Genomic DNA, 25976 nt, shown 5'->3' on the forward strand with positions numbered 1-25976 from the left:
CAAGAGGTGAGTCTCCAGCTCCCAGGCAAAGCCCTGGACCTTGTCTGCCACCTCATACCTCACGGTGTCACCTCACACGTGGTGCCAGAGCTGGGAACAGGCACTCTCCTTCACGGCAGGGATGGTCCTGGTGTGTCTGCTCCACTGGTCTCTCCTTTTCCATGCCCTTCCCAGCTCACTCCAGTTTATTCCCAGATCCAAACCTGGGCCAGGATCTGGGAGGAACTCCTGGCATGACTGGCGCAGCAGTCCCCTTGAACGTGTCTTACAGGCGGCCTGATGTTCAGGGAGAGCAGGAGACGTGCCATGACCTCCACTTCCTGCCTGAGCGCCTGTACCATGACCACCACCACGGTCAATAACAACAGTATGGTTCTCAGCAGCAGCCGCAGCAGCAGTAGCAGCAACAGCAAAAATAGCACCACCAACAACAGACGCAACAGCAGCAGCTGTTGCAACCTTTGTGTGAGGTCACCTCCAGGGCGGCTGCAGCCGGGCAACGGGGTAGGAATCTGAGAGGGCTTGCCTCCCCCCACGCCCCCTGCCTAGGCCCTGCACTGGCCCCGGCATAGATTAGACACCGGTGGCAAGAGGAGCACAGCGAGACAACTCTGGGGGCGGTGGGACTCTAGCGAGGAGCGAGTCAGCGGCTGTGAGGGTCGCAGGTACTTCTCCCTTTTCTGGAAAGCTCCTTTCGTCCTGGGCCCTGGAGGGCCCTTGTATGGCTGCTTCCCTTTTGGACCTCTAAGGGGGGTGGGGTGGTGTATAGGTGGACTATAGGGTACAGCTTTGTATGTTGGTATTGATGTGATAGTGGGCATGTTGGCCTCCCTGTGGACTGGGAATCATGTTTGGGAAGGCATCTCATTCCTCCAGCGGTGCCACCCTGGGCCCAATAGCCCTCAGGCCCATGCCTTGTCCTGCCTTGCCTCTGTTGTGGGTTCGTTGCAGAGTGGGACCTGGAAAGAAGAGAGAAAGACGGTAGCCCTTCCCCGCCCTCCCTACTCTGGGCAGTGTCTTCTCAGGCGCCACACGATGTGGCTGCAGCTTTCTGGCCCTAAAGAGCCCGCCTCGTCCCTGCCCCTCTTGAGCCTAGGGGTGGTGGCAGGTTCTGGAAAGCCTTCACTTCTGGCTTCCCTCACTAGCCCCTGTTGCGAACGTCATTCCCGACATGGAATGCCCTCGTGTAAGGGTGTCTGTTCTCTTGGTGGGACCTTATAGTTTTGCCTTTTACGTTCAAGTCACGCTAAGCATGCTTCTTTTTAAAGTGTGGCGAAAAGATACCAGACAGAACTGTCAGCCCCGCAGCCTCCACACTGACAATGTCGTGATAGCGATTGCTTGCTACATGGGGTGCCACTGCCCAAGTTGTTCTGCCACCAGGGACGTCCAACCCGATGCCCCTACCTAAGCAAAACTTCCTTTCCCAACTCCTGGCCACCTGCGGGTTTCCTGTCTCTGTCTGCTTCCTAGAAGTGAGGTTGTCTTTTCCAACGGTCAGGTCCCCCTCGGCCTCGTGCTTTCTGGGCATGTCATGAGAGGAAGCACCGGGCCGGCCACTTGAAAGCTCTCTGTGGATCGGGACGCTGGGGGTGTGGGCTCCAAGAGAGAAGGGCGTGCTGGTTTTGTCCGCCACTGTAATCTCAGCAGCTAGAAGAAGGGCGGTCAATAAGTGTTCATTGAGTGAATGAGTATACACTCGCGTGATATAATGCTATAAAGGCAACAGCTGGTCCAGGGGAAGCTACGGCAGCAAAGGAAGTGAACCTGCCTTGTGCCAGCTCTCCTGAAAGGGGCAGAGCACCTGCTTCAGTCCTCCTGCCACCTGACTCCTGCCACCTGACTGCCCCCAGGGTCTCTGTGCTCCTCCCTCCTCTCTGCAGACCCAGAGAGCTTATGGGTCAGCCTATGAAGCCATCGGTCAGGATGGACAGGGCCAGCGCTCCGAGGCCCTGGAGGACAGCATGGGGCAGGGCTCCGGCCCAGGCAAATGGGCTTTTCCTACTTTCCTGCCAGCCAGAGAGGGTGAGGGAGTGGTGGAACATCCTTGCAGTCTGGATAAGCGTCTAGGATACACTGGTCCAGCCGGGAGAAGCCAGGCCAAAGACAGGGAGGCCCGGGAAGACGAGGAATCTGAGAATGTACTGAACAACAGGAGAGGCCAGCCAGGCCTGCATCTGTGTGCCGGATGGGATTGCTGGAGGGAGCGGCGTCGGGAAGGGACTTCCGTTGGAAGGGTATTCCACGGGGCTTAGAACAGACTCTCCGGCTCTGGGGCCTGCACATGCCTCACCTTCTCTTCGTCTTTGAATCCCACCCCACTAATATGGTCTTTCCTCTCCCTCCTCCCTGCCAGCTGAAGCCGTCTCCCAAATCCCAGAGAGTTCAGAAGTGCTTGCCAGCGAAGCAGGACAGAGTGCGGAGGATGGTGGTCTGGGGCATCGAGGTCGTGGAGGAACTGCAGTGGAAGGGCTGGGAGCTAGGGAAGGAGATGACTCGGAACCTGGCTCTGAAAAACCTCTCCTTGAAAATCCAGAAGATCAATTACAGGTACGGCGAAGGTCAGACAGGCTTCCGCCCTCCCACTTCCCTCACCCATCCTGACACCACCTGCCCCTCCCACAACACTCTCTGCTTTTCAACCGGATGCTGTCATTTATTGAAGTGGATGTCGCCAGCAAAGCCCATGGCTGTGAGGTTAATACCTGAAGGTAACAGATGACAATTCACGCTCAGGATTCATGCTCAGGATGCAGCGGTTGAGTCCGGACAGCTGCTACCTGAATTAACTAGGAAAGCTGAGAGTAAACGGTGACCGTAGGCAGCATGGTTCCCCAACTTTGCTCTCCTTTGAAATTGTCTTGGCGAACCACGTCACTGGGCGACGGGGCTGGTGAAGACTACTGAAGACGTCACGACCGCCAAAAGAACCAACATCTGTCTTGGAAGAAGTACAGCCAGAGGCTCCTTAGAGGCCAGGATGGCGAGACTTGGTCCACTGTACTTTGGACACGTTGTCAGGTAGTGTCCATCACCTCGTCCACATGTGAACGCTGGGCGATGAACAGAGAAGATGGCAGAGGAATGGGTGCATTGGAATGACGGCATTGGTGAAGAACTTGGAAACTCTTGTGACTGCTGGCAGAACACACACGTCCGCCTCGGAAGACGTACCATGCTGAGAGGCGAGGGTAGCGAGACTTCATGTCGAGTACTTTGGATGTGTTATTCTGACAGAGCAGCTCCTGGGAGAGGACCTCGTGTTTGATAAAGTGGTCAATCAGCAACAAAGAAGACCAGCGAGAAGCTGGACTGGCACCTTGGCTCCGGCCATGGGGGCACACACAGCAGCTGTGGTTAGGGTGGGTCAGGACTGGGCAGGGTTTGCGCTTGGTGCACTGGGTCACTGTGAGTTAGCACCAACTTGACGGCATCCAACAACAGCAGCGGCGGCTATGCAGTGGGGGAAAGACCAGGCAATCTGCCCTCATAAAAGTCCTAGCCTGGAAATAGAAACTGCCCATGGGGCGCTTCCACCCCATCGTATGAGCTCACGATGAGTTGGCATCGATTCAACAACACACAACAACGGCCCCCAAACTTAACTATGATTCTTGAGTCAGTCTTAGTCAGTGCTATTTCCCCAGGGCTATGCATATTTCAAAGGAGCCCTGCTGGTGCAGTGAGCTACACATAGGGCTGCTCGCCACAAAGTCAGCTGTTCGAAACCACTAGCCACTCCTCAGGAGAAATATAAGGTTTTCTATTCCCATAAAGATTCACAGTCTTGGAACACCCCACCCTGCCCTATAGGGTCTCTGTGAGTCAGCATGGACTCAATGGCAGTTGAGGGTAATTGTACATGACTATTTCATTGAAATGTTAACTCTTACTGGTATGGAGTCGTGGGAACGGTCCTTTGATTGGGGTCAGTTTTAAAGTCAGAGCATCTAAAGTGGTGACCCACCCTGAGATTCTCGCTCTGCTGAGATCGCTGCAGAGGCATCCTGGCACCTCCATTCTCAGCATTGGTTTCCCCCAGCTCAGGGATTCTGTTAAATTAAGGCCATCCCTCCCCACCACTCTCCCTACTGCCCACCACGCGGAGCAGAGGGGTCAGTGCTGCTGCTTTGCCCTCAATCCATTGGTTCGGTGCTCTGAGAAGTCTGAGAGGAGCAGTGGCCAGAAGGGGGCCCGATGAGTCCTGAAGGTGCAATAGTTACTCAGCTGTTAATCGAAAGGTTGGTGGTTCAAAGCCACCTAACAGTTCCTCAGGAGAAAGAGCCGGCCTGCTTCCTTCAAGATCACAGTGGAGAAAACCCAATTGGGGCGGTTCTACTCTCACGCACGGGGTCATCCAGAGTTGGCCCTGATTGAACAGCACAGCAGAACCCACCAATAACAGAGGGGGCCTGAGCCAGGAGGAGGGAGAGAGGTTCTGATGAGAGGTCCCCTGTGGTGCCCCCCTCCATGGAGCCATGGTCAGGGTCTCTTCCTCCATGAGAAAGGCTGCCCCCCGTCTTCCTTCCCCCTCTGGCTGCCTCTGCCCTGCTCCTGAACCGCTTCTCCCTGGCTGTCTCCCACAGGCCCCCCAAGACGAAGTTCTTCTACACCGTTATCCCTCAGCCCATCTTACTGAGTCCAGGCATCACTTTCCACCTCCCCATCTTCTTTCGACCTCTGGAGGAGGTAAGGCATCCGCCACAGCAGGAAGAGATGAGAGGGACACGAGGACAAGACACTGAGCAGCGTAGCAGGGTTTCCATGCAGCCCCGCATCCCATCACCCACCCGGAAAGGGCCTCAGACGCGAATCTCACTGAGATAGGGACAGCATCAAGGCTGTGGTACTGAGCTAGCCCTAGATGCCTAGGCCTCTTCCTGATCCCCCAAAGCCTCCCCGACTAATGCAGGAGGCCTGCAGAGGAGGATCCGCATCTCTGAGAGCAACACACCCGCCCGGCCCCTTGATCATGATCATCGTGTTGGAGTGGCTGAGGCTGGTGGGGGTGGGGTTGGGGTGGGGGGCGCTGCTCCCTGTTCAGTGCCTACCTCCACCCCTCCCTCCTCCGGACCCTGCAGAAGGAGTACATGGACCAGCTGTGGTTTGAGAAAGCTGATGACAGGTTCTGCGTGGACCTGAGGGCCATACTGCCCTGTCACAAACTGATCTGCCCCGAATTCCTGAAGCTGCCCATGTGTGCTGTGGGGGGCACGGTGGAGGCCTGGTTCTGCCTGGACAATGTGGGGTGAGGGCAGAGGCTGAGCCTCATTCTCCCTCAAAGCAAGGGGTATCTGGAGAGGACAGTTGGGTTGGGGGGTGGTGGTTGGCTATCCTAAATCAGGGAAGTGGCCAGTGGAGCACAGGAGCTCTGACTGTCTCCAACCTCCCCCTCCCCCAGGGACCTGCCCACCTTCTTCAACTGGGAGGTCTCCAACCCATTCCAGATACAGCCCACCACAGGGCTCCTAGAGCCAGGGCAGACCTGTCAGGCGAAGGTGACCTTCCATCCACTCAAGACTGCCACCCACGAGATGCTGGCTGTATGCTGGTTCGGGGACAAAGGCGAGCAGAAGACTGGTATCCAGCTGGAGGCTGTGGGTGAGGCCCCACCCTCGCCCATCCCTGTCAGTCACAGCCCCCTGGATCCCAAAGCTTCAGCGGGCCCCACCTCCTGCCTTGGCCCCTAGGGGGCCTGTCCTCCCCTTAGCCCTGCTGTTACTGCCTGCTTTGGGGTTACAGGCAGGGCTTTCCCAGGCAACATTTGCCTTCTGCATAGAACTGTCTGGCTGGGGTCCCAAAGAGCCTGTCAGCCCCTCTTTCCCCAGCCAAGTGTGCCCAGCTGGTGGTGACCCTAAAGCAGAAGCGACCTGAGGACCAGGACACCGAGGGCTGCCAGAAGGTGCTGCACTTTGGCTCTGTCCCTGTGGGCTGCACCGCCGAGAGGCAGATCAAGCTGTTCAACCCTTCCATGGTAGGCGCCCTGGTGCCGCTGCACCGCAGGGTAGGGCACCCTCCTCCCCATCCCCGGTACAGAAGACCCTGCAGCCCCAGGCCTCCTGGATGGAGTCCATGTCTGTGAATGCCCCTCTCCTGGCAGCTGGGACTGGACCTACTCAATGAGGAGAAAACGGGCCCTCTGGGTGGCCGGGTCCCTGAGGGCTCAAAGAGCCTGCATTCCGCCACTCACCTACAGGTTGGCAGTTAAAACTCACTCAGTGGCAATGCAAAAGGCCGCCCTGGTGTCTTCTTCCAAAAAGACCCTGCGATTAAAAAAAAAAAAAAAAGACGCTGGGACTTCATTCTGCTCCAACTGGGCAACTGGGTTGGTGTTTCGGTTCCTGCTCAGGCCTGGGGCATGGGACCTTCCTTCAGCCAGGCCTCACCACATGCTCATGGCCTGAGGAGGGGGCACAAGCCAGGGTCAGGGTCCTGGGCCCTGACTTCCCTGCCTGACCCGGGCCCCACAGGTGAGTGCCCCCTTCCGGATCGAAGTGATCCCAGACATGCTGATCAAAGACCAGGCCTTCTCCTGTCACATAATGCACGGCATCGTGCCCCCGGGAGAGAAGAAATGCGTGTCCCTGTTCTTCCACCCCAAGACCCTGGACGGCAGAAACGTGGAGTACGTCTCCATCGTGCCTGCTGGCTGTGCCTCCCACATTCTGCTCAAAGTCGTTGGTTGCTGCATAGGTACTGACGTGTCCGCCCCTGGCCCCCTCCCCCTGCCACTCACTGAGGGGACAGGAGCAGCCCACTGGTACCCGCCCTCCCCCTTGTCCCCTTCCAAGGAGCCTGCGCTTCCTGGCTCCGAAGTCTGGGTATCTGCTGCCCCCTGGCGTGCTCCATGCGGAATCGCCGTGGACCCCTGAGGTTCTGCAGCGGCCAGCAGCCAGGGATGCTGCTGTGGCCGGCCTTATGGCCTTCTCCGTCAGGCCGCCCATCTTCAGCCAGACGGCGCCCTTTCTGAGACACCCTTGGGCAGCGAATCAGGGTCCCCCACCCGCTCCCCAGGGGTCAGAGTCACCCACAAGGCCTGGTCTCCCACGCCAGGTCCAGCGGTGGCCCTGAAGCACGGCTACGTCAACTTCAGCTATGTCGCCCTCGGGTCCAGCGCCGAGAAGTTCCTGTGGTTGGAGAACCAGGCCGACTGCCCGGCCTACTTCCAGTTTGACATCGACTGCCGGGAGAGCGTCTTCAACATCAGACCCGCCTTCGGGACGCTGGCAGGCAAGGCCCGCTTGGCCCTGCGCTGCATCTTCCGACCCACCCACCCCATCATCTACTTCCGGAGGGTGGCCTGCCTCATCCACCACCAGGTGGGCAGCGTTGGGAGGGGATAGTCAGGGGGAGTGGGGCTCCCCAAGCGGAATCAGGTTAGGGGTACAGGATGTGCCAAGCAGAGGCCAGGGAGGAAGCCCCTGTATTCGAGGCTTCTGGGGCTGTCTGCCTGGTACGTGTCCTCCTCCAGGGGCGCCGGACGGCTCTGAGAGGTGGGGGGTGCTGGTCTCCTGATGCTGCCATGGGACCCTTCTGTCGCTGCTATCAGGCAGGCCTTCATCTCCCACCCCTCAAGCATGTGACCCGAAGGCAGGGGCCGGAGTGTTAGGATCCCTGGGAGAGGTTGCATGGCTGTGCCTGACTGGAACCGGGCCACCCACAACCCCAGTGAAGGCTGCCACCTAGCCCTGCCGCAGCAGGCTCTGGGTAGCATCCGTCTGGGCTGGGGGCTGGGGGTGGGGGACTTTCCCCAGTGCTCATGAGGCACAGTGTGGCCCCCAGGAAAGGACTTAGCAGAAGGAGGCCCCGAGGAAGTTGTCCATGCCGGGCGCACAGGAAAGATGCCTGGTGATTGGCCGTGGATGCACACTGGAGCCCTGGAGTCCAAGGGGAGAGCACCCCGCTTGAGGCCCCCAGAGGGCTGGGGGCTGCTCTAGGCCACCTCCGTCCCCAGCTCCCGGTGCTCACAGGGGCCATGCTGTAGGGTCTGCCCTGCTGCCTGTGCGCCCCTCCTTCTACCACCAGCACCCCGAGTGCTCCCCCACCCCTCCCACACTCATTCCATCTCTTACTACACTGCAGGACCCCATGTTCTTGGACCTGCTGGGAACCTGCCACTCAGACAGCATCAAGCCAGCCATCCTGCATCCCCAGCACCTCACTTGGTATCGCACCCACCTGGTCCGGGGCCTGACGCTGTACCCGCCTGACATCTTGGGCGCCATGCTGAGGGAGGATAAGTTGGAGCAGGATGAGAACGGGGCCCTCATGATCCCTAACGAGGTGCGGTGTGGGCAGGCCCTCCACAGTGCCCTTGGGGGGTGAGGGTAGGGGTGCTGGGGAACAGGCTGCCTCCCCCTTTCCCGCAGGCCTGTGCCCCTTCCCTAGCTCCTGATGGGTGGTCTAGGCCCGGGCAGTGACCCCCTCTTGGACTTGTCTCCAGGATCAGGACCTTGAGGACAAGCCGCCCCCAGAGTACCCTGACATCCCCCCCATGATGGAGTACCTTTACGACGGCACTGGCGACACGACCATCTTCCCCCCGCCCGTCAGCATAGAGCCCGTGGAGGTGGACTTTGGGTCCTGTCCAGGGCCAGAGGCCCCCACCCCTGTCTCCCTGTGCCTGATGAACCACACCAAGGGCAAGGTCACTGTGGTCTGGACACGTAGGCCTGACTGTCCCTTCTGGGTGAGCCCAGTCACCTGTGACGTGCCCCCCCTCAAGTCCACCGCCCTGCGCCTCCATTTCCAGCCGCCTTACCCCAACTGCCTGTGCAAGGCGGAGCTGGAGGTCTTTGCTGTCTACAAGGTGTGTGCATTCAGAGGGGGGCCTCCCCCCTTTTTTCTTCGACTTATGGCCTTCCTTGATCATGGGTGCCCTCCCACCCCTTATTAAGGGAGAACTCATCTGGGACCCAACTGGGCAGAGTTATCCCCCGCTAGAGTGGACCCTCCAAAAGGAGTGTGGCCCCCTCACTGGGCATGAGCCAGGCGCTGGGGTCCGCTGGGTTGGAGCCATGTGCGGCAGTCTCTGCCTGCCTCACCCCATGGTGTTGTGCCCTGCCAAGAGGACAGAGTAGAACTGCCCCTCGAGTGTGCGGGGCTGTCATCTTTACAGAACGGAATCACCAGCCTTCACCACCGGTGGGCAGAAATTGCCACCGCCTCTGTTAGCAGCCTCTGAGCTGACCTTGGTGCCCGCTCCTACAGCGCCAGTTGCCTGACTCTTTCGCCTTCCTTCTTGGCTCAGCCCACCTGCTGCTGCTCCTCCCCAAGGGCAGGGCAGGGGGGCCAGGGCCAAGAGAAGAATGGCAGCCATGCAGACAGGACCCAGAGCCTTGGCCCAGCTCTGTAGCCCTGGGCAAGTTGCTCAGCATCTCTGAGCGCCCTATGAATTTGGGATCACAGACAGAATGTTGAGAGCCCCTCCTAAAACCACACCCAAGCTCACTGCCATCAAGTTGATTCAGACTCATGGTAACCCCATTTAGGGGTTCCGAGGCGGAAAACCTTTGTGGGCACAGGGAGCCCGCAGTTCTCTCCAGGAGAGGCTGGTGGGTTTGATCTATGAAACTTGTGGTTAGTGGACCCCATATTTTTCCCACAAAACTTGGTGGGGTAGGTGGGGGAGGGCTCATCACCTCCTTTGGTCGCCTCCATTCTAACATCTCAGCAGCTGGCGCTTTGGGGGAATGAGGCCGAGTGGGTCAGTCTTGGATTTCAGACCTGCACTGCCCCCACGGGCAGCTGCAGCGTCCAGTTCCAGAGCCCTGGAGTGGCTGGTCCAAGAGGCGTCCGTGAGTTGGAAACCCAGGGATAAACAGAATGCGAAGCATCGTCTCCCTAATTTTGACTTAGTGCTTGCCCCGTGAATGTGCTGAGAGCTTTGGTTCTGTTGGGTCCAGTAAGCACCTTGCTAAAAGGAGGCTTATGGGTGTTACTCTTTTGACGTGGCCATGGGCAGCTCTACAATTAATTACTCCGGTGGCTGCCCCGGGGCCTAGTTCTATTGCTGTTGGACTGAACTTCTCCGGAACCTTCCCAGCAAAGAATGAATGCCACTTTCACGGCCTCACGTCTGACCTGGGCCCACCCTCCTCTTCCTGGGGTGGGTAGGGGCTGAGCAGGGTGGGACTCGTGCAGCCTGGGGTCTGAGCGGATGCCCCAGGCTCTGAGCTGGCTGCCCGCTCCGGCCTCAGGTGCTGCGGAGCTACAATAACATTGAGGAGGAATGCACCGTGTGCCCCTCCTGGTGCCTGACGCTGCCGGTGCAAGGCCATAGCTACTCAGAGGCTTCTGAGCACCACATCCCCCAGTACTCCCTGGATGCCCCCAAGGTGAGTGTGGCCCCGAGGCAGCAGAGGGAGGTGGCAGGGCACCCCCGATTTCCACCTTGGTCTGCAGTTCCTCCTCCCTCCCACCCATAAGCTCCCTGGCCAGCCCTGGGCTCTGGGCCAGCCACAGGGTCCTTCCTGGGGCAGACCTTGGAGACTGCGTGGATAGCCCAGCAGCCGAGGACTGGACACTTGGCTCTGCCTTCTGAAGCGCTCACATGGTCAGCCCGCACTTCTCGGGGTAAAGACTTGGCCGCACTTCCATGGGCCTGTGCGGGCTACTGAGCACCTGGACGGCCGTGCCCTAGACTCAGAGGCACCCAGACCAGTGGGGAGCCAGCACCAGTCCTCAGCTTAGGTCCCTTCCTCAAACCAAAGCAAGATCACTGCCATCGAGTCAACTCTGACTCATAAGGACCCTACAGGGCTGGGTAGAACTGCCCCAGTGGGTTTCCGCCGAGTCTGGATGTCTGGATGGGAGTGGAGGGTCATCTTTTTTCCTGAGGCTCAGACTGCTGGATGGCTTGTAACTCCCTTCACCATCAGGGGCCCCAGATCCCTTCCTCAGGAAGTCTTAACCCCCAGACCTCTGCCAAGGGGCTCGGGAGGGCCCCCTCTGTCTCAAGAGGCAGGAGAATACAGGGCACAGGCTGGCCAGTGTCCCAGTTCAAGCCACCTGGTGTCCTGTTCTGGCTTCAGGGCACCTCCCATCCAGTGGTGTCAAATTTTCCCTCCTCCATGCTCTCTGCCCTCCTGCCTCACAGTGTTGGGCAGCGGCTGAGGGGTGATGCTGCTCCCCACACCAGCCGTGCTTCTGCCCTGCAGCACCCCCACCCCCGAACCATCCCACCCCTACCTCCCAGCTTTGAGGTCCTGCCCCTCTACCCTTCTGGGTCCTTCCTGCAGCTTCTAAGGGGTGGGGGGTGCAGACTACTGCGCCAGCTGCATGGGACGTGGGGCATGGCATGTGGGCTTGCCCTCTGCAGCCGCTCAACCCTCACCGAGGCTGGCCCACCCTTCCTGAGTGAAACGAGGGCTTGGGAGCTGGGGTTAAAGGGACTTTCCTTCCTCAAAGCGGAGCTCCCTTCAGCTGCCTGCTCCAGAATCATTGAGAAGAGCTTGCTTGCCCTGGAAATTCTAGACTCGGATCTCCAAGGGGGGTGGGTTCCAGGGACACTCCCTAAAGGGTGCGCCTTCAAAGGAGAAAGTCTCTCCTTCCGCCTCCTGGACGTTGGTGTTTCCCGGGGCTCCTGTTTCTGTGGTCACCCATCTGCCTTGCTGAAGGTTTCTGGAGAGGGATTCCCGGTGCTGAGCAGGATGAATGGAAGCCGACTTTGGAGATGGCCCTGCCCGAGTCCCCACACACTTCCTGGGGGAGTTGGGGGGGAGTGGAGACATGAGCAGGGAGCCCTCTGAACCCCTCTCCCCCCTCCCCCAGCTCTTCCCCGCTGTGCCTGCCGGGGAGCCCTCCTGCCGCAGCCTGCTGCTGGTCAACAAAGGCTCCATGCTGCTGACCTTCAACCTGGAGTCCAAGCGCAGCCCAGACATCATGCTTCGACCCACCTCTGGCCTCGTGGCCCCCGGAGGCCACCAGATCATCCTCGTCTGCACCTACCCCAAGGGCAACTTCTGGACAGAGCACATCTTCCACATGCTGTTCAACGCCTGCTCCCAGTATCTCCAGGTAGGTGGCTGGCGTAGGCCCCATTTTCCAAGCCACCTTCTGTAGCTAGCTCGACAGCTCTCCTTAAAGAGCCTGTGTCACCTGGTCCTCTCTCCATCTCTGGGTCCTCCTCATTCCCTGAACTGTCTGGGCCCAAGCTAGAGGAGGACCAGCTGATGCCCACTGTGGCTTCCTGGGTGCCAGGGGCAGGTGTGTGTGTGTGTGTGTGTGTGTGTGTGTGTGTGTGTGTGTCAGAGCTGCAGCGTGCGGGCAGAGGCCTCCCCTCCCTCCTCTGGTCCCAGGAGGTGCACATGCAGAGCCGAGAGGAGCCGCTGCAGCTGGACACCTGTAAGAACATCTTCTTCAAGCCCACCTCGGTGGGCTGCTCCTCCACCAGCCCCTTAACCCTGCACAACCCTACCCGGCTGCCCCTGGAGTTTGAGTGGAGGGTGTCTGAGGAACACTGCAAGATACTGGCCGTCCAGCCCACCCGGGGTCTCATCCAGGCCAACGAGACCATTGTGAGTGCCCCCACCCCAAGCGGGGTAGGGGGTGGGGGTGGGGTGGCTGCGGAACATGGGCCAGGCATGAGTGTGCACTGTCAACCGCAGTCCCTTCCCCCTAATCGTATGACCTTCATCATCACTCCCACCTTACTGAGCAGCATGGAGACCCCGAGAGTACAGAGGTGCAGAGCTGGGCTTGTGGCCCCAGGGCCCCTGGGAGTGCCCTTTCTGAAGTATCACTTCTGTCCCCGAGCTAGCTTGGTTTGGATGCAGAGGGTGGCCACGGGGTGAGGCCCGAGGCTTCCTGACCCAAAAGGACAGGAGTTTGGGCCACAATATATCCGGATCATTCCTGGCCAAGGGCCCACCTTGGGACAGGAATCACCAGCATGGGGTGTCTATGAGCCCAGAGAACAGACACTGGGCTGGCGAGAGGCGGCACTGAGAGTCCCCGGCCCGGCTCCGGCCCTCACCCACTCTGTGACCTTGGGAAAATCACCCCGCTCCTCTGAGTCCCCAGTGTCTCACCAGGGAGGAAGGCATGAGAAGCTTAGCTCTGCCCTTGAGAGAGAGCATAATGCACAACACCGAGCAGGGAACAGGGTGAATGCTCTGCAGGGGCCCACTGAGGCCCAGCACCTTGGGATGGGCTTCCAGGAGGCCTTCCCCCAAGGAGTGCATCTGCCACCCTAGACCCTGATGTGGATCTTCAGCCCTCTGGAGGATTTCAAGTACCTGTTCCGGGTGGGAATGTGGGTCTGGGAAGCAGGCCTGCCCCCCAACACCAAGCCTACCACCACCACCCACTATCTGCTGCAGCTTGTGGGCATGGGCGTCACCACCAGTCTCTCTGTGAGTGGGAGAACCCTGATGGGGGCGGGGAGGGGTGAGGTGGAGTGGGGGTAGGTGCTAGCAACGGCTGGCTGACTCTGGCCCCCAGACCCAGGAGCAGGAGCTGGACTTCGGGAACATACTGGTCAACAGCAGGTCATGCCGGGAGCTGGTGCTCCTGAACCAGAGCAAGTGTACGCTCCACTACCGCCTCTCCCTAGAGCAGAGGAGCCCGGAGCTCGCCGCCCACCAGCCCCCTGGTACTGAGGCAGGGCCAGGAGGAAGAGGCGGGTGGGCACCTGTGAAGACAGCGGGGCTTGTGTAGGAGGGTTCAAAAGCCCAGTGCTACAGCTCCCCAGATGGTTGCCACTGGGCCAGGGACTCTCTCTCCCAAGTCTCCGCTCCGAACTCTGCCGCTTGTCCCGGCTCCAGCCGCTCCTCTGACAGTCCGGGGAGGGTGTGGAGGACACCGCAGGAGGAGAGGCCGGGCATCCCATGTGCTGGGGACCTCCTCTGCCCCTGACCACACCCAACCCTGAGTCATCCCCAAGCAGCTCTGCATCTGGAACGCACAGAGGGGACCCTGCCACCCCGCTCTCAGGACAGCGTCGGCCTGATTGCCTGCCCCACGTGCCGGGCCCAGTATGCCTGGACCATCCGCTACTCGCTCCTCTCGCCCCGAGGTAGCTGGCCCACCTCACGCAGCGGTCTGAGGTCTGGGGAGGGCAGGCCCACTCTCAGAGGTGGGGTGGTGGCACTACAGGGCAGGCAGTCAAGGGTCCGCCGTGTGGTGCGTGCCTGGTGCCTGTACACATCTCACCTTTCTGCAGGAGGCAGTGGGGCGTGGGTGTGGGGAGTCTGCGTGTGCCTGAGCTTCAGAGGGTGGGGAGGGGATTTTCCTCTGGCTTACGGTGTGAGCCCTGGGCCTCAGCCTTCCTCTCTGCAAAAGGGCATCATGCTGCATCTGGTCCGTGGGTGGCAGCACAGACAGGGTCACGGTGTGGACTCAGGGCCCCACTGTGCACGTGCGATGGGTTCCTGGCTCCGGAGCTTATTCTCCATGTGATGCCGGCGAGCGGGGTCACTTCTCCATGCCTCAGTTTCCTTATCTGCCAGGTGGGGAGAGTCACAGCCCAGAGGCAACCAAACAGGCGACAGTGTTGACACCCACAGGCCTCGGAGACAGTGTGCCAAGTGAGAAGCCAGACAAAAGGCCACTACTTGGTGATTCTGCTCCTATGAAATGTCCAGAGAAGGCAAATGTGTAGCCAGAACATAGAGACTGGGGGGTGGATGGGTGGAGCCCTGGTGGTTCCCCAAAGGACTGGTAGCCACAAGGTCAGAGGTTCAGACCCAGGTGCACCACTCCTGCAGAGATTGACAGCCTCAAATGCACACGGTGGCTGAAAGTGGAAATCTGCTGGATGGCAGTGAGCATGGGGGACTTGGAGGGCAGGCATGACAGTGGGTCTGGGAACATGCAAGAATACTTTCTTCTATTAAATTGGCATTCTATGATGCTTACCTTCCTGACACAACCGCTGAAGACAAAGCTGGTGAACAAGCAAATTGGTGAAGAAAGCTGATGGTGCCCAGCTATCAAAAGATATAGCGTCTGGGGTCTTAAAGGCTTGAAGAGAAACAAGTGGCCATCTAGCTCAGAAGCAACAAAGCCCACATGGAAGAACACACCAGCCTGTGTGATCACGTGGTTCCAAAGGGATCAGTGATCAGGCATCGAAGAACAAAAAAATCATATCATTGGGTGCACACCTCCATGATACGATCGCTGAGGACAAACGGGTGCATAAGCAAATGTGGCAAAGAAAGCTGATGATGCCTGGCTATCAAAAGAGATAGTGTCTGTGGTCTTAAAGGCTTGAAGGTAAACAAGCGGCCATGTAGCTCAGAAGCAACAAAGCCCACATGGAAGGAGCACACCAGCCTGTGCGATCATGAGGTGTCGAAGGGATCACGTATAAGGCATCATCAGAACAACAACAACAACAACAAAACTTACCATAGTGAATGAAAGGGGAAGTGTAGAGTGGAGACCCAAAGCCTATTTGTCAACCACTGGAGATCCCCTTGCAGAAGGCTCTAGGGGAGGAGATGAGTCAGTCAGGGTGCAATGTAGCACCGATGAAGAATACAGCTTTCCTCTAGTTCCTAAATGCTTCCTCCCCCCCCCCCACCCCTACCCCAACTATCATGATTGAAATCCTACCTTGCAGGTCTGGATAGAGCAGAGGATGTACACTGGTGCAGATAGGAGCTGGAGGCACAGGGAATCCAGGGCGGATGATACCTTCAGGACCAGGGGTGTGAGTGGTGATACTGGAAGGGTAGAGGGAGAGGGGGTTGGAAAGAGGGAACCGATTACAAGGATCTACATGTGACCTCCTCCCTGGGGGATGGACAACAGAAAAGGGGGTGAAGGGAGATGTTATACAGGGCAAGATATGGCAAAATAATAAATAAATTATCAAGGGCTCAAGAGGAAGGGGGGAACGGGGAGGGAGGGGAAAAAAGAGGACCTGATGCAAAGGGCTTGAGTGGAGAGCAAATGCTTTGAAAATAATGAGGGCAAAGAATGTACAGATGGGCTTTACACAATTGATATATGTATGAATTGTGATAAGAGTTGTATGAGCCCCTAATAAAATGTTTTTTAAAATAATTTTATTGGGGGCTTTTATGGCTCTTACCACAATCCATCTATCCATCATTGTGTCAAGTACCTTTGTACATCTGTTGCCATCATCATTTTCAAAACATTTTCTTTCTACTTGAGCCCTTGGTATCGGTCCTTTCCCCCCCCTCCCTCATGAACCCTTGATAATTTATAAATTATTAGTATTTTTTCATGTCTTAACACTCACTGCTGTCTCCCTTCACCCACTTTTCTGTTGTCCATCCCCCTGAGAGGGGGTTATATGTCAATCGTTGTGATCGATTTCCCCCTTCCTCCTTCCCACCTTGCCTCTACCCTCTTGGTGTCGCTAATCTCATTACTGGTTCAGAGGGTTATCTGTGCTGGACATTTCTTTCTTGGATGATGAAAGTGCTCTCAGAGGAGACCCCAGGAGAGGCTGCACAACCCTGTTAGATGGGGGGGGGGCATGAAAGGCCACTAGATGACCTGCCCCCCGGTGTGTGTGTGTGTGTGTGTGTGTGTGTGTGTGTAAATGATGCTGTAAATGATGCAAGAAGGGAGGCCTGTCTGAGGACGATGGCGGTGCACCGGAAACATGTGAACAAAGCCCTGAGAATGGTGCCTGCCACTGCGAAGCTCCTCCCACACCTGGGCTGGTTGCTGTTGGAAATGCCCCAGGATCCCCAAGAAATCTGCTGCTCCTGGCTGGGGCCTGGGGACAGATTGACCAGGTGACGAGGCCCCCGCCTTCTGTCCCATCCCTTCCCCCAGATAAGAAGGCTGGGAAGAGGCAGGAGCTGTGTCGGGTCACCCTGATGGCCGTGTACCCCCTACTCTCCGTCCTGGATGTCTGCACCATGGGCAGTGCCGAGGGCATCACCCGGAAGCACCTGTGGAGCCTCTTCTCCCTGAACACCTTCAACAGCTACTTGGAGCGTGACCCTACACCCTTGGAGCTCACCTACAAGGTGCCCGTCCGGCACAGGTGAGCTGGGCCCAGGGGCCGGCAGCTCCAGCCTGCACATGTTCTTGCCACTTTTGTTCTCCTTAACCCCCACTCGCAGCCTCCACGCTGTCCAAGTAGAGAGGAGGGGGCCACTGAAGGTCTTGGCTTGCGATCTGACGTACCCTACCCCTTGCCTCTGGCCCACCCCACGCCCAAGGCTCAAAGATGCCACTTCCCACTCTTGTGGGTGGGTACCCAAGCCAGCCTCACCCTGCCCCCCATCCCTGCCAACTAGCTGCTCTGAGCCTAGTTTCTCTGTTCCGTTTCAACAGCATGAGCCAGATCCCCCCCATCTTCACCCCTCTGAAGCTGGACTTCAATTTTGGGGCCGCACCCCTCGAAGCCCCACCCTCTGTGGTGCTGCTCGCCCTGAAGAACTGCGGGCTGGTGCCCCTGGACTGGTACGGCTGCCCCGGAGGGGGGTGGGAAGCCGCTGGGGAGATAGGCCGGGAAGCTAGCTGCCTTCTGCTGGCTACTTGGTTGCCTGGTGTCGCCCACGGATAAGATCGGGAGGCCAGTGGTGGTACAGGGGTCGTCCAGTAGGGAAGCTGCTTGCTCAGTGTGGGAACCATCCATCCCCGAGGCCAGATCTGTTCATGACTCACTGCCACTGAGTTCACATCGACGACGCGTGATGACCAGGTGTAGAAAGTCTCTTTCTGCTTCAGAGAAGCCGATGGCTTCAAACTGCTGTGCCTGTGGTTACAGCCCAGGACTCCTCCTCCTACGGCCACGGCCACCTTCATAACTCGGTGGACAAGAGGGATGCCTTGAGCATCAGCAGCAGGCCTGGTCTGGTGCTTCACAAGCCTGTGCTCTTCGGAGCCTCCCTCACGGCCATCCCAGGGAGACAGTGCTCCTCCCTCCCCTGACCCTCTCCCCAAATGAGACCCTGTGAGGGTCAGTAGGGCTGAGAACTCAGCTAAGGTCCCAGAGCGAGAAACGGGCAAACACCAGCTGCCGCCACCAAGGCAGTGTTGATGTGTGGTGACTCCGGGCGTGTCCCAGCTCAATGGTGCTCCCCGGTCTGTTTCCAAGGGCTGGTTTTTTTTTTTCAGGAGATTGCCAGACCTTGCTTCCTCGGGTGGACTCCTGCCTCTTGGTTAGTTGACGGCTTGCCCCACCCAGGGACTGGCCCAGGTTCAAGGCCAGAGTGTCCCACTTGGGAGCTCCTCCCAGATTCCTAGGGGTGTGGTGCTTGGTTGCTAACCAAAAGACCCATGGTTCAAACCCCCCAGCTGCCCCTCAGGAGAAAGAGGGACGCCCTTGGATGCCCTCTGTCTGATTGGGTCGCTGAGTCGGATGGACTTGACTAGTGGAGGTGGGGTTCCTTTGTTTTTGTTTGTTTGAGTCTCGAAGTCAGCCAGCCAGCAGGGAAGTGTCAGGCTGCTCCTGCATGCCAGGCTCTGCACTGGGTGCTGGGACCCAGAGTCCTACCAGGGGCACAGGGCTGGGGCAGGAGGGAGAGCCCAGAAGCCAGCTTCAGTGGGACTGCCACTGAGGAGCCATCGCCGAGCAAAGCCCGGTGAGGCTGCCAGAGGGGCAGGGCTGCTGCCAGGCTGCCAGGCGGGCTCCACCTCTCCAGCCCTGAGCCCAGTCTGGAAATCTGAGCTGCCAGCTGGCCTGGTCTGTGCAAGGCTCTCCTCCCATTGGTGCCCAGCAAACACCCTGCTCAAAGCCAGGGCCTTTTCCTGCCCTTCCTCCCTGCCCTGCCTGCGCCCGGATTTCCTAGTAAACTTCCTTTTGGTGATTTCTAGCTTTGCTGGACCCAGCGGAGGTGAAAAAGAGGGGTTCCTGTCTGGGTCAGGCAGCCTGGCAGAGCCTAGCAGGGAGTGGCTGGGGGTGAGGATATGCAGAATGGGAGGACTGCTGGCATCTCAGAAGCCTTCCTGCCTAAGGGGAGGCTCCGGAACGAGGGGTGACGGTGGGACAGGGGCTGGAGCCTCTTGGGGACATGGGGCATCTGGCTCATTTGGTGGCTTTTGTCTGCAAAGGGCAGGGCCTGAAGTAATGAGGGTTCCTGCCCGAAGTAACTGAGGAGCTTGGCAGGGCTCTGGCCTGGCTGGGGAAGACATGGGTCCTCCTGGCACTCTGGGGGTGTGGACCAGGAGCCAGGCCCTGAGGCCTGGGGGTGGAGATGGGGGTGGGCACATCACCACTGGCCTGTGTCCTGGCTCAGAGCAGTGTGTGCTGGTGGACGAGGCTCTGCTAGCCCTGTGGAGAGATTCCAGGCACTGGACACTGAGGGGGAGGGCTAGGCAGTGTGCCTGCAGAGCTGGCCCACCAGTCAGTGGCTGGTTTGAGGCTCAGGAAGGCGGACTCATGCCGCTTCCAGGGTTCTGAGCATACAGAGCCTTCCTTGGAAGTTGGCTCCTCCCAGGCTTTCTGCATTTGTGTTTTCTTTCCATTTCTTAGAAGGCTATTTCTAAAAGTCCTAGCTGCCTCTGCCAAGCCCATGAAGAACAGACAGAGGGTTTGGTTCCTGCCAAGGCCACAAAGAAAGGCGGGGAACCGGCCAGCAGGAAGGACAGAGCAGGGATCCCAGGGTCAGGGGACTCGAGGGGGTGTAGCAAGCCCCATCGTTGCCCCACTCCCTCCTGGCTGCCTCCTGCCAGAGCCTGGAGAGATTCCAGGGGGGCGGGGTGGGCTTCCACTAAGTAAACCTCTTTTGTTCACTCACTCATTCACTGCACGGACCTCTCCTGGGTGCTCCCCAGGTGCCCACTCTGGGCCAGGCACTCAGTCCCCTTCCAGGTCAAGGGCCCGCTGTGGGGATATGTGCCTCCTGTCGTGGACGTGTCTGGGGAGGGGCCCCCCTGAGAAGGTTACAGCCTGGGGAGGGGGCAGTGAGGCCCCAAGAGGACCCTTGCAGGCAGATGACCTGGGAGGTGCACAGTGACACCAAGGTGAGAGGCAGGGCAGCCAGGGTGCAACATCTGGCAACCCCCTTCCTCAGCGATGACAGCGTAGGAAACCCTGTGGGGCAGTGGCTCCGCAGCACCTAACACGGGTGGGCCTGAAGTTATCAACCCACTGAACAATCAAGGGGACAGGATTTGTTTCCAGTGGTTTGGTTTTGCCACTAAAAAGAAAGCCACGATGAACATCTTGTGTGGATGGACACAGGCACACACACACACATACACACTCACACACGCGCGTGCGTGTGCGCACTTTTTCTCCCGAAGCCAGCTCCCCCGAGGGGCACTTCAGAGACATCCTTTCTTTGGACGGATACTGCCAAAGTGCCTTCCCAAAGGTCTCCGCAGCCCCTGGCTCCCTCACCACGTGTGACGGCTTCCCTTCTCGCTAAGCTCACTAGCACTGGGGAGAAGCGCCTTCTCACATTTTGGAGGTGGGGAGAACGTGGCCAGATGGAGTCCCCTGAGAGGTTTCCAGTGTGTGTTGCCCCGACTCCTGTAGAGGCTTTGCAGGGCCTGTCGGCCACGCTGGTTCCCTTTTCTGGATGCCGGCTGCTCCTATCCTTGCCAAGTTGCTTTGAGGGCCAGTTCAGGGGCCCTCTCAAGAGGGAGGGGTGCAGACTGTGCCCTTGGATCTCTTTGTGCCTCGCCTTGTCCACTAGGTGGAGTGCAGTATCTGCGGCGGGAGGGCTGGCAGGGCTGGCAGGGGCGGTCCCTTTGTAACAGCCAACCTTCCACACCACACGGGGGACTTGCCAGCGTCCCTCGTCCTTCCGGCACAGCTGCCACCTGCCGGTCGGTGGCCCATTGTGATGGGGGCCAGGTTTTGCTGGAACTTCCAGTCTAAGATGGACTAGGGAGGAAGAAAAGCCTGGTGATCCACTTCTGACCATTAGCCCAGGAAGATCCTGTGGGCCACACACCTCTCACCCATATCGGTGGCCCTGTTCCTGTCCACTGGTGTGGGGGGTCCACATGAAAGGAGAACCCACAAAGCCACATTGCTTGGCTTGCTGTGGGGCCCAGGGGTAGGGGGAGCTCTGCTCCTCCAGACCAAGTTCGAGCTCCTCTGCATGATGTCACTGCCCTGTCCCCACTCCTCTCGCAGGGCCTTCCTCTTCCCAAATGACCAGCAGATCGACCTGGAGCTGTGGGCAGATCAAGCCGAGTTTAGCGACACAGAGCTTCACCAGATGCGCGCGCTCGACAACTGTCTGTTCTCCATCTGCCCCAAGGCCTGCAGTCTGAGTCCCGGGCAGGTGCAGGTGGTGGAGCTCAGATACAAGTGAGCTTCTGGAGGCGGCCTGTGCTCAGGCTCCTGCAGGACAGCGGGATCCCAGCACCAGCACCCTGGAGGGACCCCCACCCTTCTCCCATGCAGGGAAAGCTCTAGGCCTAGTTTAGGCCCCTGGCCCTCTGGCCCCCAGCTCAGGATGTCAAAGCCATGGGCATGCCATCTCCATGCCCTTCCTCGCCCCCCCACCACCACCCTTGTACCTGCCCCAGGCGTTGTCTTGTCTCCATACTGAGTCCTGCACTTGTCTCCCCACTTCCAGCCACCTGTTCATCGGCACGGACCGCCTCCCAGTGCTCTTCAAGGTGTCTCATGGCCGGGAGATCCTGGTGAGGCCCCAGCACCTGCTCCTGACCTGGTCTCGGGCTGTAGGAGAGTGGGCCCTCTGGGCAGCCAGAGGGGACCAGGAAGCAGTGTCCCCCCGGGAACTAAGGTCTCGCTTCCCCATGTGGGAGCATCACCTCCTCCCAGGCCAGGATTTGACATGGGGACCTTGTGTTTCCAGCTCAGCTTCATAGGCGTGACAGTGGAGCTGGGACAGAAGTACGTGCACTTCACCTCCACTAGCCACCAGTTTGTTCCTGTCTCCATCGGGGACACGTTGCCCCCACGGCAGGTCAGTAGCCTGCGTCGATCCGCTCAACAAAAAAGCCTGCATCTTGATGTCTATGTATCTGGGTCAGCCTTTGACACCGTGGCTGAGAGGCGGGGCTGGCGGATTAGACCCCAGAGCAGATCTTAGTTGCTGATGCCTGGTACTAAGCCCTATTTAGCCAGGCCTAGTTCCGTGAGGTGACAGCTATGCACCGGGCTGATCACCACAAGGTCAGCAGTTTGAAACCACCAGCCACCAGAAGGGGTTTTCTATGAAGTCTCAGAAACCCAGAGGGGCAGTTCTGTTCTGTCCTGCAGGGCCGCTGTGAGTCAGAATTGACTCTGAGCAGTGAGTCTTCTGTTGTTGTTTCGTTTCATTTCCATGGGAATGGAAGGGACTCCTTCCTCTAGATCAGGGTTCTTCAAACGTCTCTGACCACGAACTACACAAATACATTTTCCATTCCGGCCCTAAATCCAGCCAAAGCGAAAGCATCCCAAGTCCGCCCGTAAGCCATGGTTGTCAGTGGCCATGAGTCCACTCCAACCCAGGTGCCTCCCCGACTGAGAGGAGGCGGCTCCCGAGCTCAGCTGCCATCTGAGCAGATGCAGGTTTCCACATGGCTCTGCTGGCGGCCTCCAGCCAGTCCACTTGAGGGGAGCAGGCGAGCTCAACCCATTTGTCCGACCTCGGGGTTTCATTTAGACTTAAGCTACTCTCTGCGAATTTGTCTGATGTTTTCTTTTCCTGTTTCACTCGCTGGCCAGGACATGGCTCTGTGAGTGGAAACCATTGCTCCGGGAAGGATGTCTCTCCAGAGCGAGAGCAAGGCAGTGGATCCCGCCCGGCCTTTCCTAAAATGGAACAGGATAAAATGTCTAAACAGAAAAGATCTGAGTGCTTTGCATTATAGACTAAGTCTGACATCCCCTGATTGGTCAGTTGGTCGCACCCAAGCTTTGAGCTCAACTGCTAACGCAAGCTGGAGGGGATCGGGTAGGAACTTGGCATACGTGCTCCAGGGACCTCCAGGAGAGGGACTGGGTCAGGTCCCGGCTTTTGCACCCGTGTGGAAGTGCTACCCTCCAGCAGCTGGCAGGGGCCTGTGTCGTACCCAGGGAGCCCGGCGTGGGCCCTTTGTAACAGCCGTTTCTGGACTTGGCCTCGATCCATTCAGCATGGAAGCAGAGAGATGGGTTTTCATATCCCACGAGGGACAGAGGCCCCAGTCCTCAACTTGACTCACTTCCCAACATCACCCTCCACCCTACCGGCGCCCCAGCAGCTGGCCTCCTCTGAGGCTGTGAGTCCCTGAGGCCCACAGAGGCCCAGGCTCCGGAAAAGGAAAGTCCAGACTCTGGTGGGGCCTCATCGAGCTTTCCGGAGAGACCAGACTGCTTCCTTTAGGCCATGTGTTGAGGCCGAGGGATGTACCCCCAATGTGGAGTCAACAGACCCAACTGTGCTCCCACCCCAGCTCCATAATGGCGACCCAGCCTCCTCTTTCATTCAGGAGATGATGAAAGAACCTGCTGGCCTGGGCCTGTGAGTGGGCAGGGGAGGCAGAGCAGGGGCCAGATTTGAGACAGAACCCCGGGGACTGTCTGCAGAGTGACTATGGGGGTGGGAAAGGAAGACAGGAGCGGGTACCCTGGTACCCGCTCAACACACGGAATCCACGACAGATAAGCCCCTGAGGGACAGAAATGGGAGTAGTGGTACCAAGAGGGTAGGAGGAAGGTGGAGGGAGAAGGGGAAAAAAGAGGGAACCGATCACAATGACTGACGTAGAACCCACCTACCACCCACCCCTAAAGGGGAAGATCAACAGAAACGTGAGTTAAGGGAGACGGCGGTTGGTGTGAGATATGAAAACAATAATTTATCATTTATCAAGGGGTCACAAGGAGGGGGAGGGCAAAGAGGAGCTGATACCAAGGGCTCAAATAGAAAGTAAATGTTTAGAAAATGATGATGGCAGCAGAGGTACACATGTACCCGATACAATTAAGGCATGGATTGCGATGGAGCCGTAAGAGCCCCAATAAAATGATTTGTTTAAAGGAAGGCCGCATATTTAATTCTAGTCTATGCTCCTGAGGATCCTTGGTCCCATTTGTTGGCGGGCAGAGCTTTAGAGGGGAGACTCTTTCGGGCCAAGGTTGGAACACCTGCGGGTGAACCAAGGAGGGATGGCAAGAAGACTCAAAAGCCAAACCACTGCCATCGAGCAACTCAAGAGGCCAGACCAGAACTGCCCTCATGGGTTCCTGACACTGTATCTCTTTATGGGACGAGGAAACCTCATCTTTCTCCCACGGAGCAACTGGTGGTTCCAAACTGCTGACCCTGCGGTTAGCAGCCCAAAGCATTACCCCCCATGCCACCAGGGCTTGGGGCAAGTAGACTTGGATACAATGCCTTTTGCTTGGCAGGATGGCCCAGGCAGACACATACAATCAGCGTGCCCCAGGGTTGACTGGTGAGAGAGGGGAGGAGACCATCGGGACTCAGTCTTGATCAGTTCTTTTGGCTCCCCGACTTCAGTTGTCTCATTTATAAAATGAGGGGCTGTGCCAGAAGACCTCTGGTTCCTTCTAGGACATTCTGTCGTTCCCAACCTTTGGGCTTAGTTCTCGGGAACATCAGATCATCCGTCTGTCCCTTTACCTGCCTGTAAACAGGACTGCCTCTTGTGGCAAAGAGTCCTGGTGAAGCAGTGGTTAGGCGTTGGGCTGAAATCCACACGGTTGGCAGTTGGAAACCACCAGCAGCTCTGAGGGCAAAAGGCTGGGCTGTCTGGCCCTGTAAGCATTTACCGTCTCCGAAATCCACGGGGGAGGTCGCCGTGAGTCAGCATTGACTCCTTGGTCGCGAATTTGGTTTTGTTCTTCTGACCTCTCGTGGCAGCCATGCAAATGGCAGCCTGATGGGTGATGATCAGATGAGGAAGGGGGTGGACTGTCATGGGTGTTTCCCTGATCCCAACAAGAAGGACACAGGCACTAAAGTCCCTGCATGGCTTGGAAAAGGCAAGCTTGTAGGCGTCAACAGACCACTCCTTTACAAATAGGATCACAGATTGCCCTAAAATGTCATAGGTTGAATGCAGTTTCCAGAAACTTCCACGTTCTTCTGGAAGGACTGGGTCACACAAGGGCAATATTCGGGGGCAGGGTGGGAGAGCTCTGAGATTAAGGCAGCATCGTGGCGGTCATTTCACCCTCCTGGAAGGGGCACAGAACCCTAGGCGCTGCTGTCTTGAGCCAGGGTCAAAGGTCGCCCCTCCCTGCCCCCTGCAGATTTACGAACTCTACAATGGGGGCTCAGTGCCCGTGACATACGAGATCCAGACCCACATCCTGTCGCAGATTCAGGAACAAAACTTCGACCACCCTATCTTCTGCTGCCTGAACCCCCAGGGGGAGATCCAGCCAGGCACGACGACCCCTGTCCTCTGGATCTTCTCCCCCATCGAGGCCAAGACCTACACGGTGAGTGAGCGGCGGCAGCCGGGGGTGATCGTAGGTGGAGCATGGGCATAGGCTCCTCGGAGGCCATCTCTGACCAACCCTCACCCCCACCCTCCTGACTTCCTAGGTGGACGTGCCCATCCACATCCTGGGATGGAACTCAGCCCTCATCCGCTTTCACGGAGTGGGCTACGACCCCCATGTCATGGGGGCCACGGCCCCTTTCCACAACATCTCCTCGTTGGAAAACGGCTCCACCCACTTTAGGCTGACGGTTCCTGGACAGGTGTGGGGAAGGGAGGTGGGAAGGGCTGAGGCCTTGGGGGAGAGTCTGAGGCCCCAAGGAGGATTGTGGGGACCCAGGGCTGGGGGACTGGAAGATGTAGTTGAGAGGAGACGGATGTGGGGGTGACCTGCAACTGGCCTCCAGCTATCATAGGCAGCCCTGGCTCCAGAGGAGGCTTACCCTGCCACCTAGTGCCCACATATGTTTCTGCCCATCAATCCATATACCCCTCTACCCATCTATGTGCCCCTCCATCCAATTATTGTCTTCCCATCCCTGCATGCACTTAGCCATCCATCCACTCGGATGCCAGCTGGGCTCCTGCTGTGTGCAGGTCCTGGGGACAGGCCCTCCTTGGAGCTCAATCGTCAGGGCAATGGAGGGGGCCCTCAGTGTGGTCTCAGTCTTTCC

The 25976-nt window shown here is 58.2% G+C and overlaps 1 protein-coding gene across 1 annotated transcript in view; it reads left to right on the forward strand.

The window, feature by feature from the left end:
* The first annotated feature begins 306 nt into the window (after nucleotides 1–306).
* Nucleotides 307–25976, forward strand: part of CFAP65 (cilia and flagella associated protein 65) — a 32026-nt gene continuing 6356 nt past the window's right edge. The window contains exons 1-23 of the mRNA XM_075530215.1: nucleotides 307–504; nucleotides 2357–2550; nucleotides 4587–4689; nucleotides 5082–5248; nucleotides 5402–5601; nucleotides 5829–5974; nucleotides 6471–6693; nucleotides 7054–7319; nucleotides 8083–8283; nucleotides 8450–8809; nucleotides 10200–10337; nucleotides 11773–12018; nucleotides 12300–12518; nucleotides 13197–13355; nucleotides 13444–13594; nucleotides 13889–14017; nucleotides 16762–16975; nucleotides 17269–17397; nucleotides 21026–21202; nucleotides 21474–21540; nucleotides 21717–21827; nucleotides 25109–25300; nucleotides 25407–25565. Coding sequence (XP_075386330.1) covers nucleotides 307–504; nucleotides 2357–2550; nucleotides 4587–4689; nucleotides 5082–5248; nucleotides 5402–5601; nucleotides 5829–5974; nucleotides 6471–6693; nucleotides 7054–7319; nucleotides 8083–8283; nucleotides 8450–8809; nucleotides 10200–10337; nucleotides 11773–12018; nucleotides 12300–12518; nucleotides 13197–13355; nucleotides 13444–13594; nucleotides 13889–14017; nucleotides 16762–16975; nucleotides 17269–17397; nucleotides 21026–21202; nucleotides 21474–21540; nucleotides 21717–21827; nucleotides 25109–25300; nucleotides 25407–25565 — 4149 coding nt within the window. The remainder of the gene's footprint in view (nucleotides 505–2356; nucleotides 2551–4586; nucleotides 4690–5081; nucleotides 5249–5401; nucleotides 5602–5828; nucleotides 5975–6470; nucleotides 6694–7053; nucleotides 7320–8082; nucleotides 8284–8449; nucleotides 8810–10199; nucleotides 10338–11772; nucleotides 12019–12299; nucleotides 12519–13196; nucleotides 13356–13443; nucleotides 13595–13888; nucleotides 14018–16761; nucleotides 16976–17268; nucleotides 17398–21025; nucleotides 21203–21473; nucleotides 21541–21716; nucleotides 21828–25108; nucleotides 25301–25406; nucleotides 25566–25976) is intronic.

This window comes from Tenrec ecaudatus, chromosome 13 (genome assembly GCF_050624435.1).
Source record: "Tenrec ecaudatus isolate mTenEca1 chromosome 13, mTenEca1.hap1, whole genome shotgun sequence".
Classification (NCBI taxonomy): domain Eukaryota; kingdom Metazoa; phylum Chordata; class Mammalia; order Afrosoricida; family Tenrecidae; genus Tenrec; species Tenrec ecaudatus.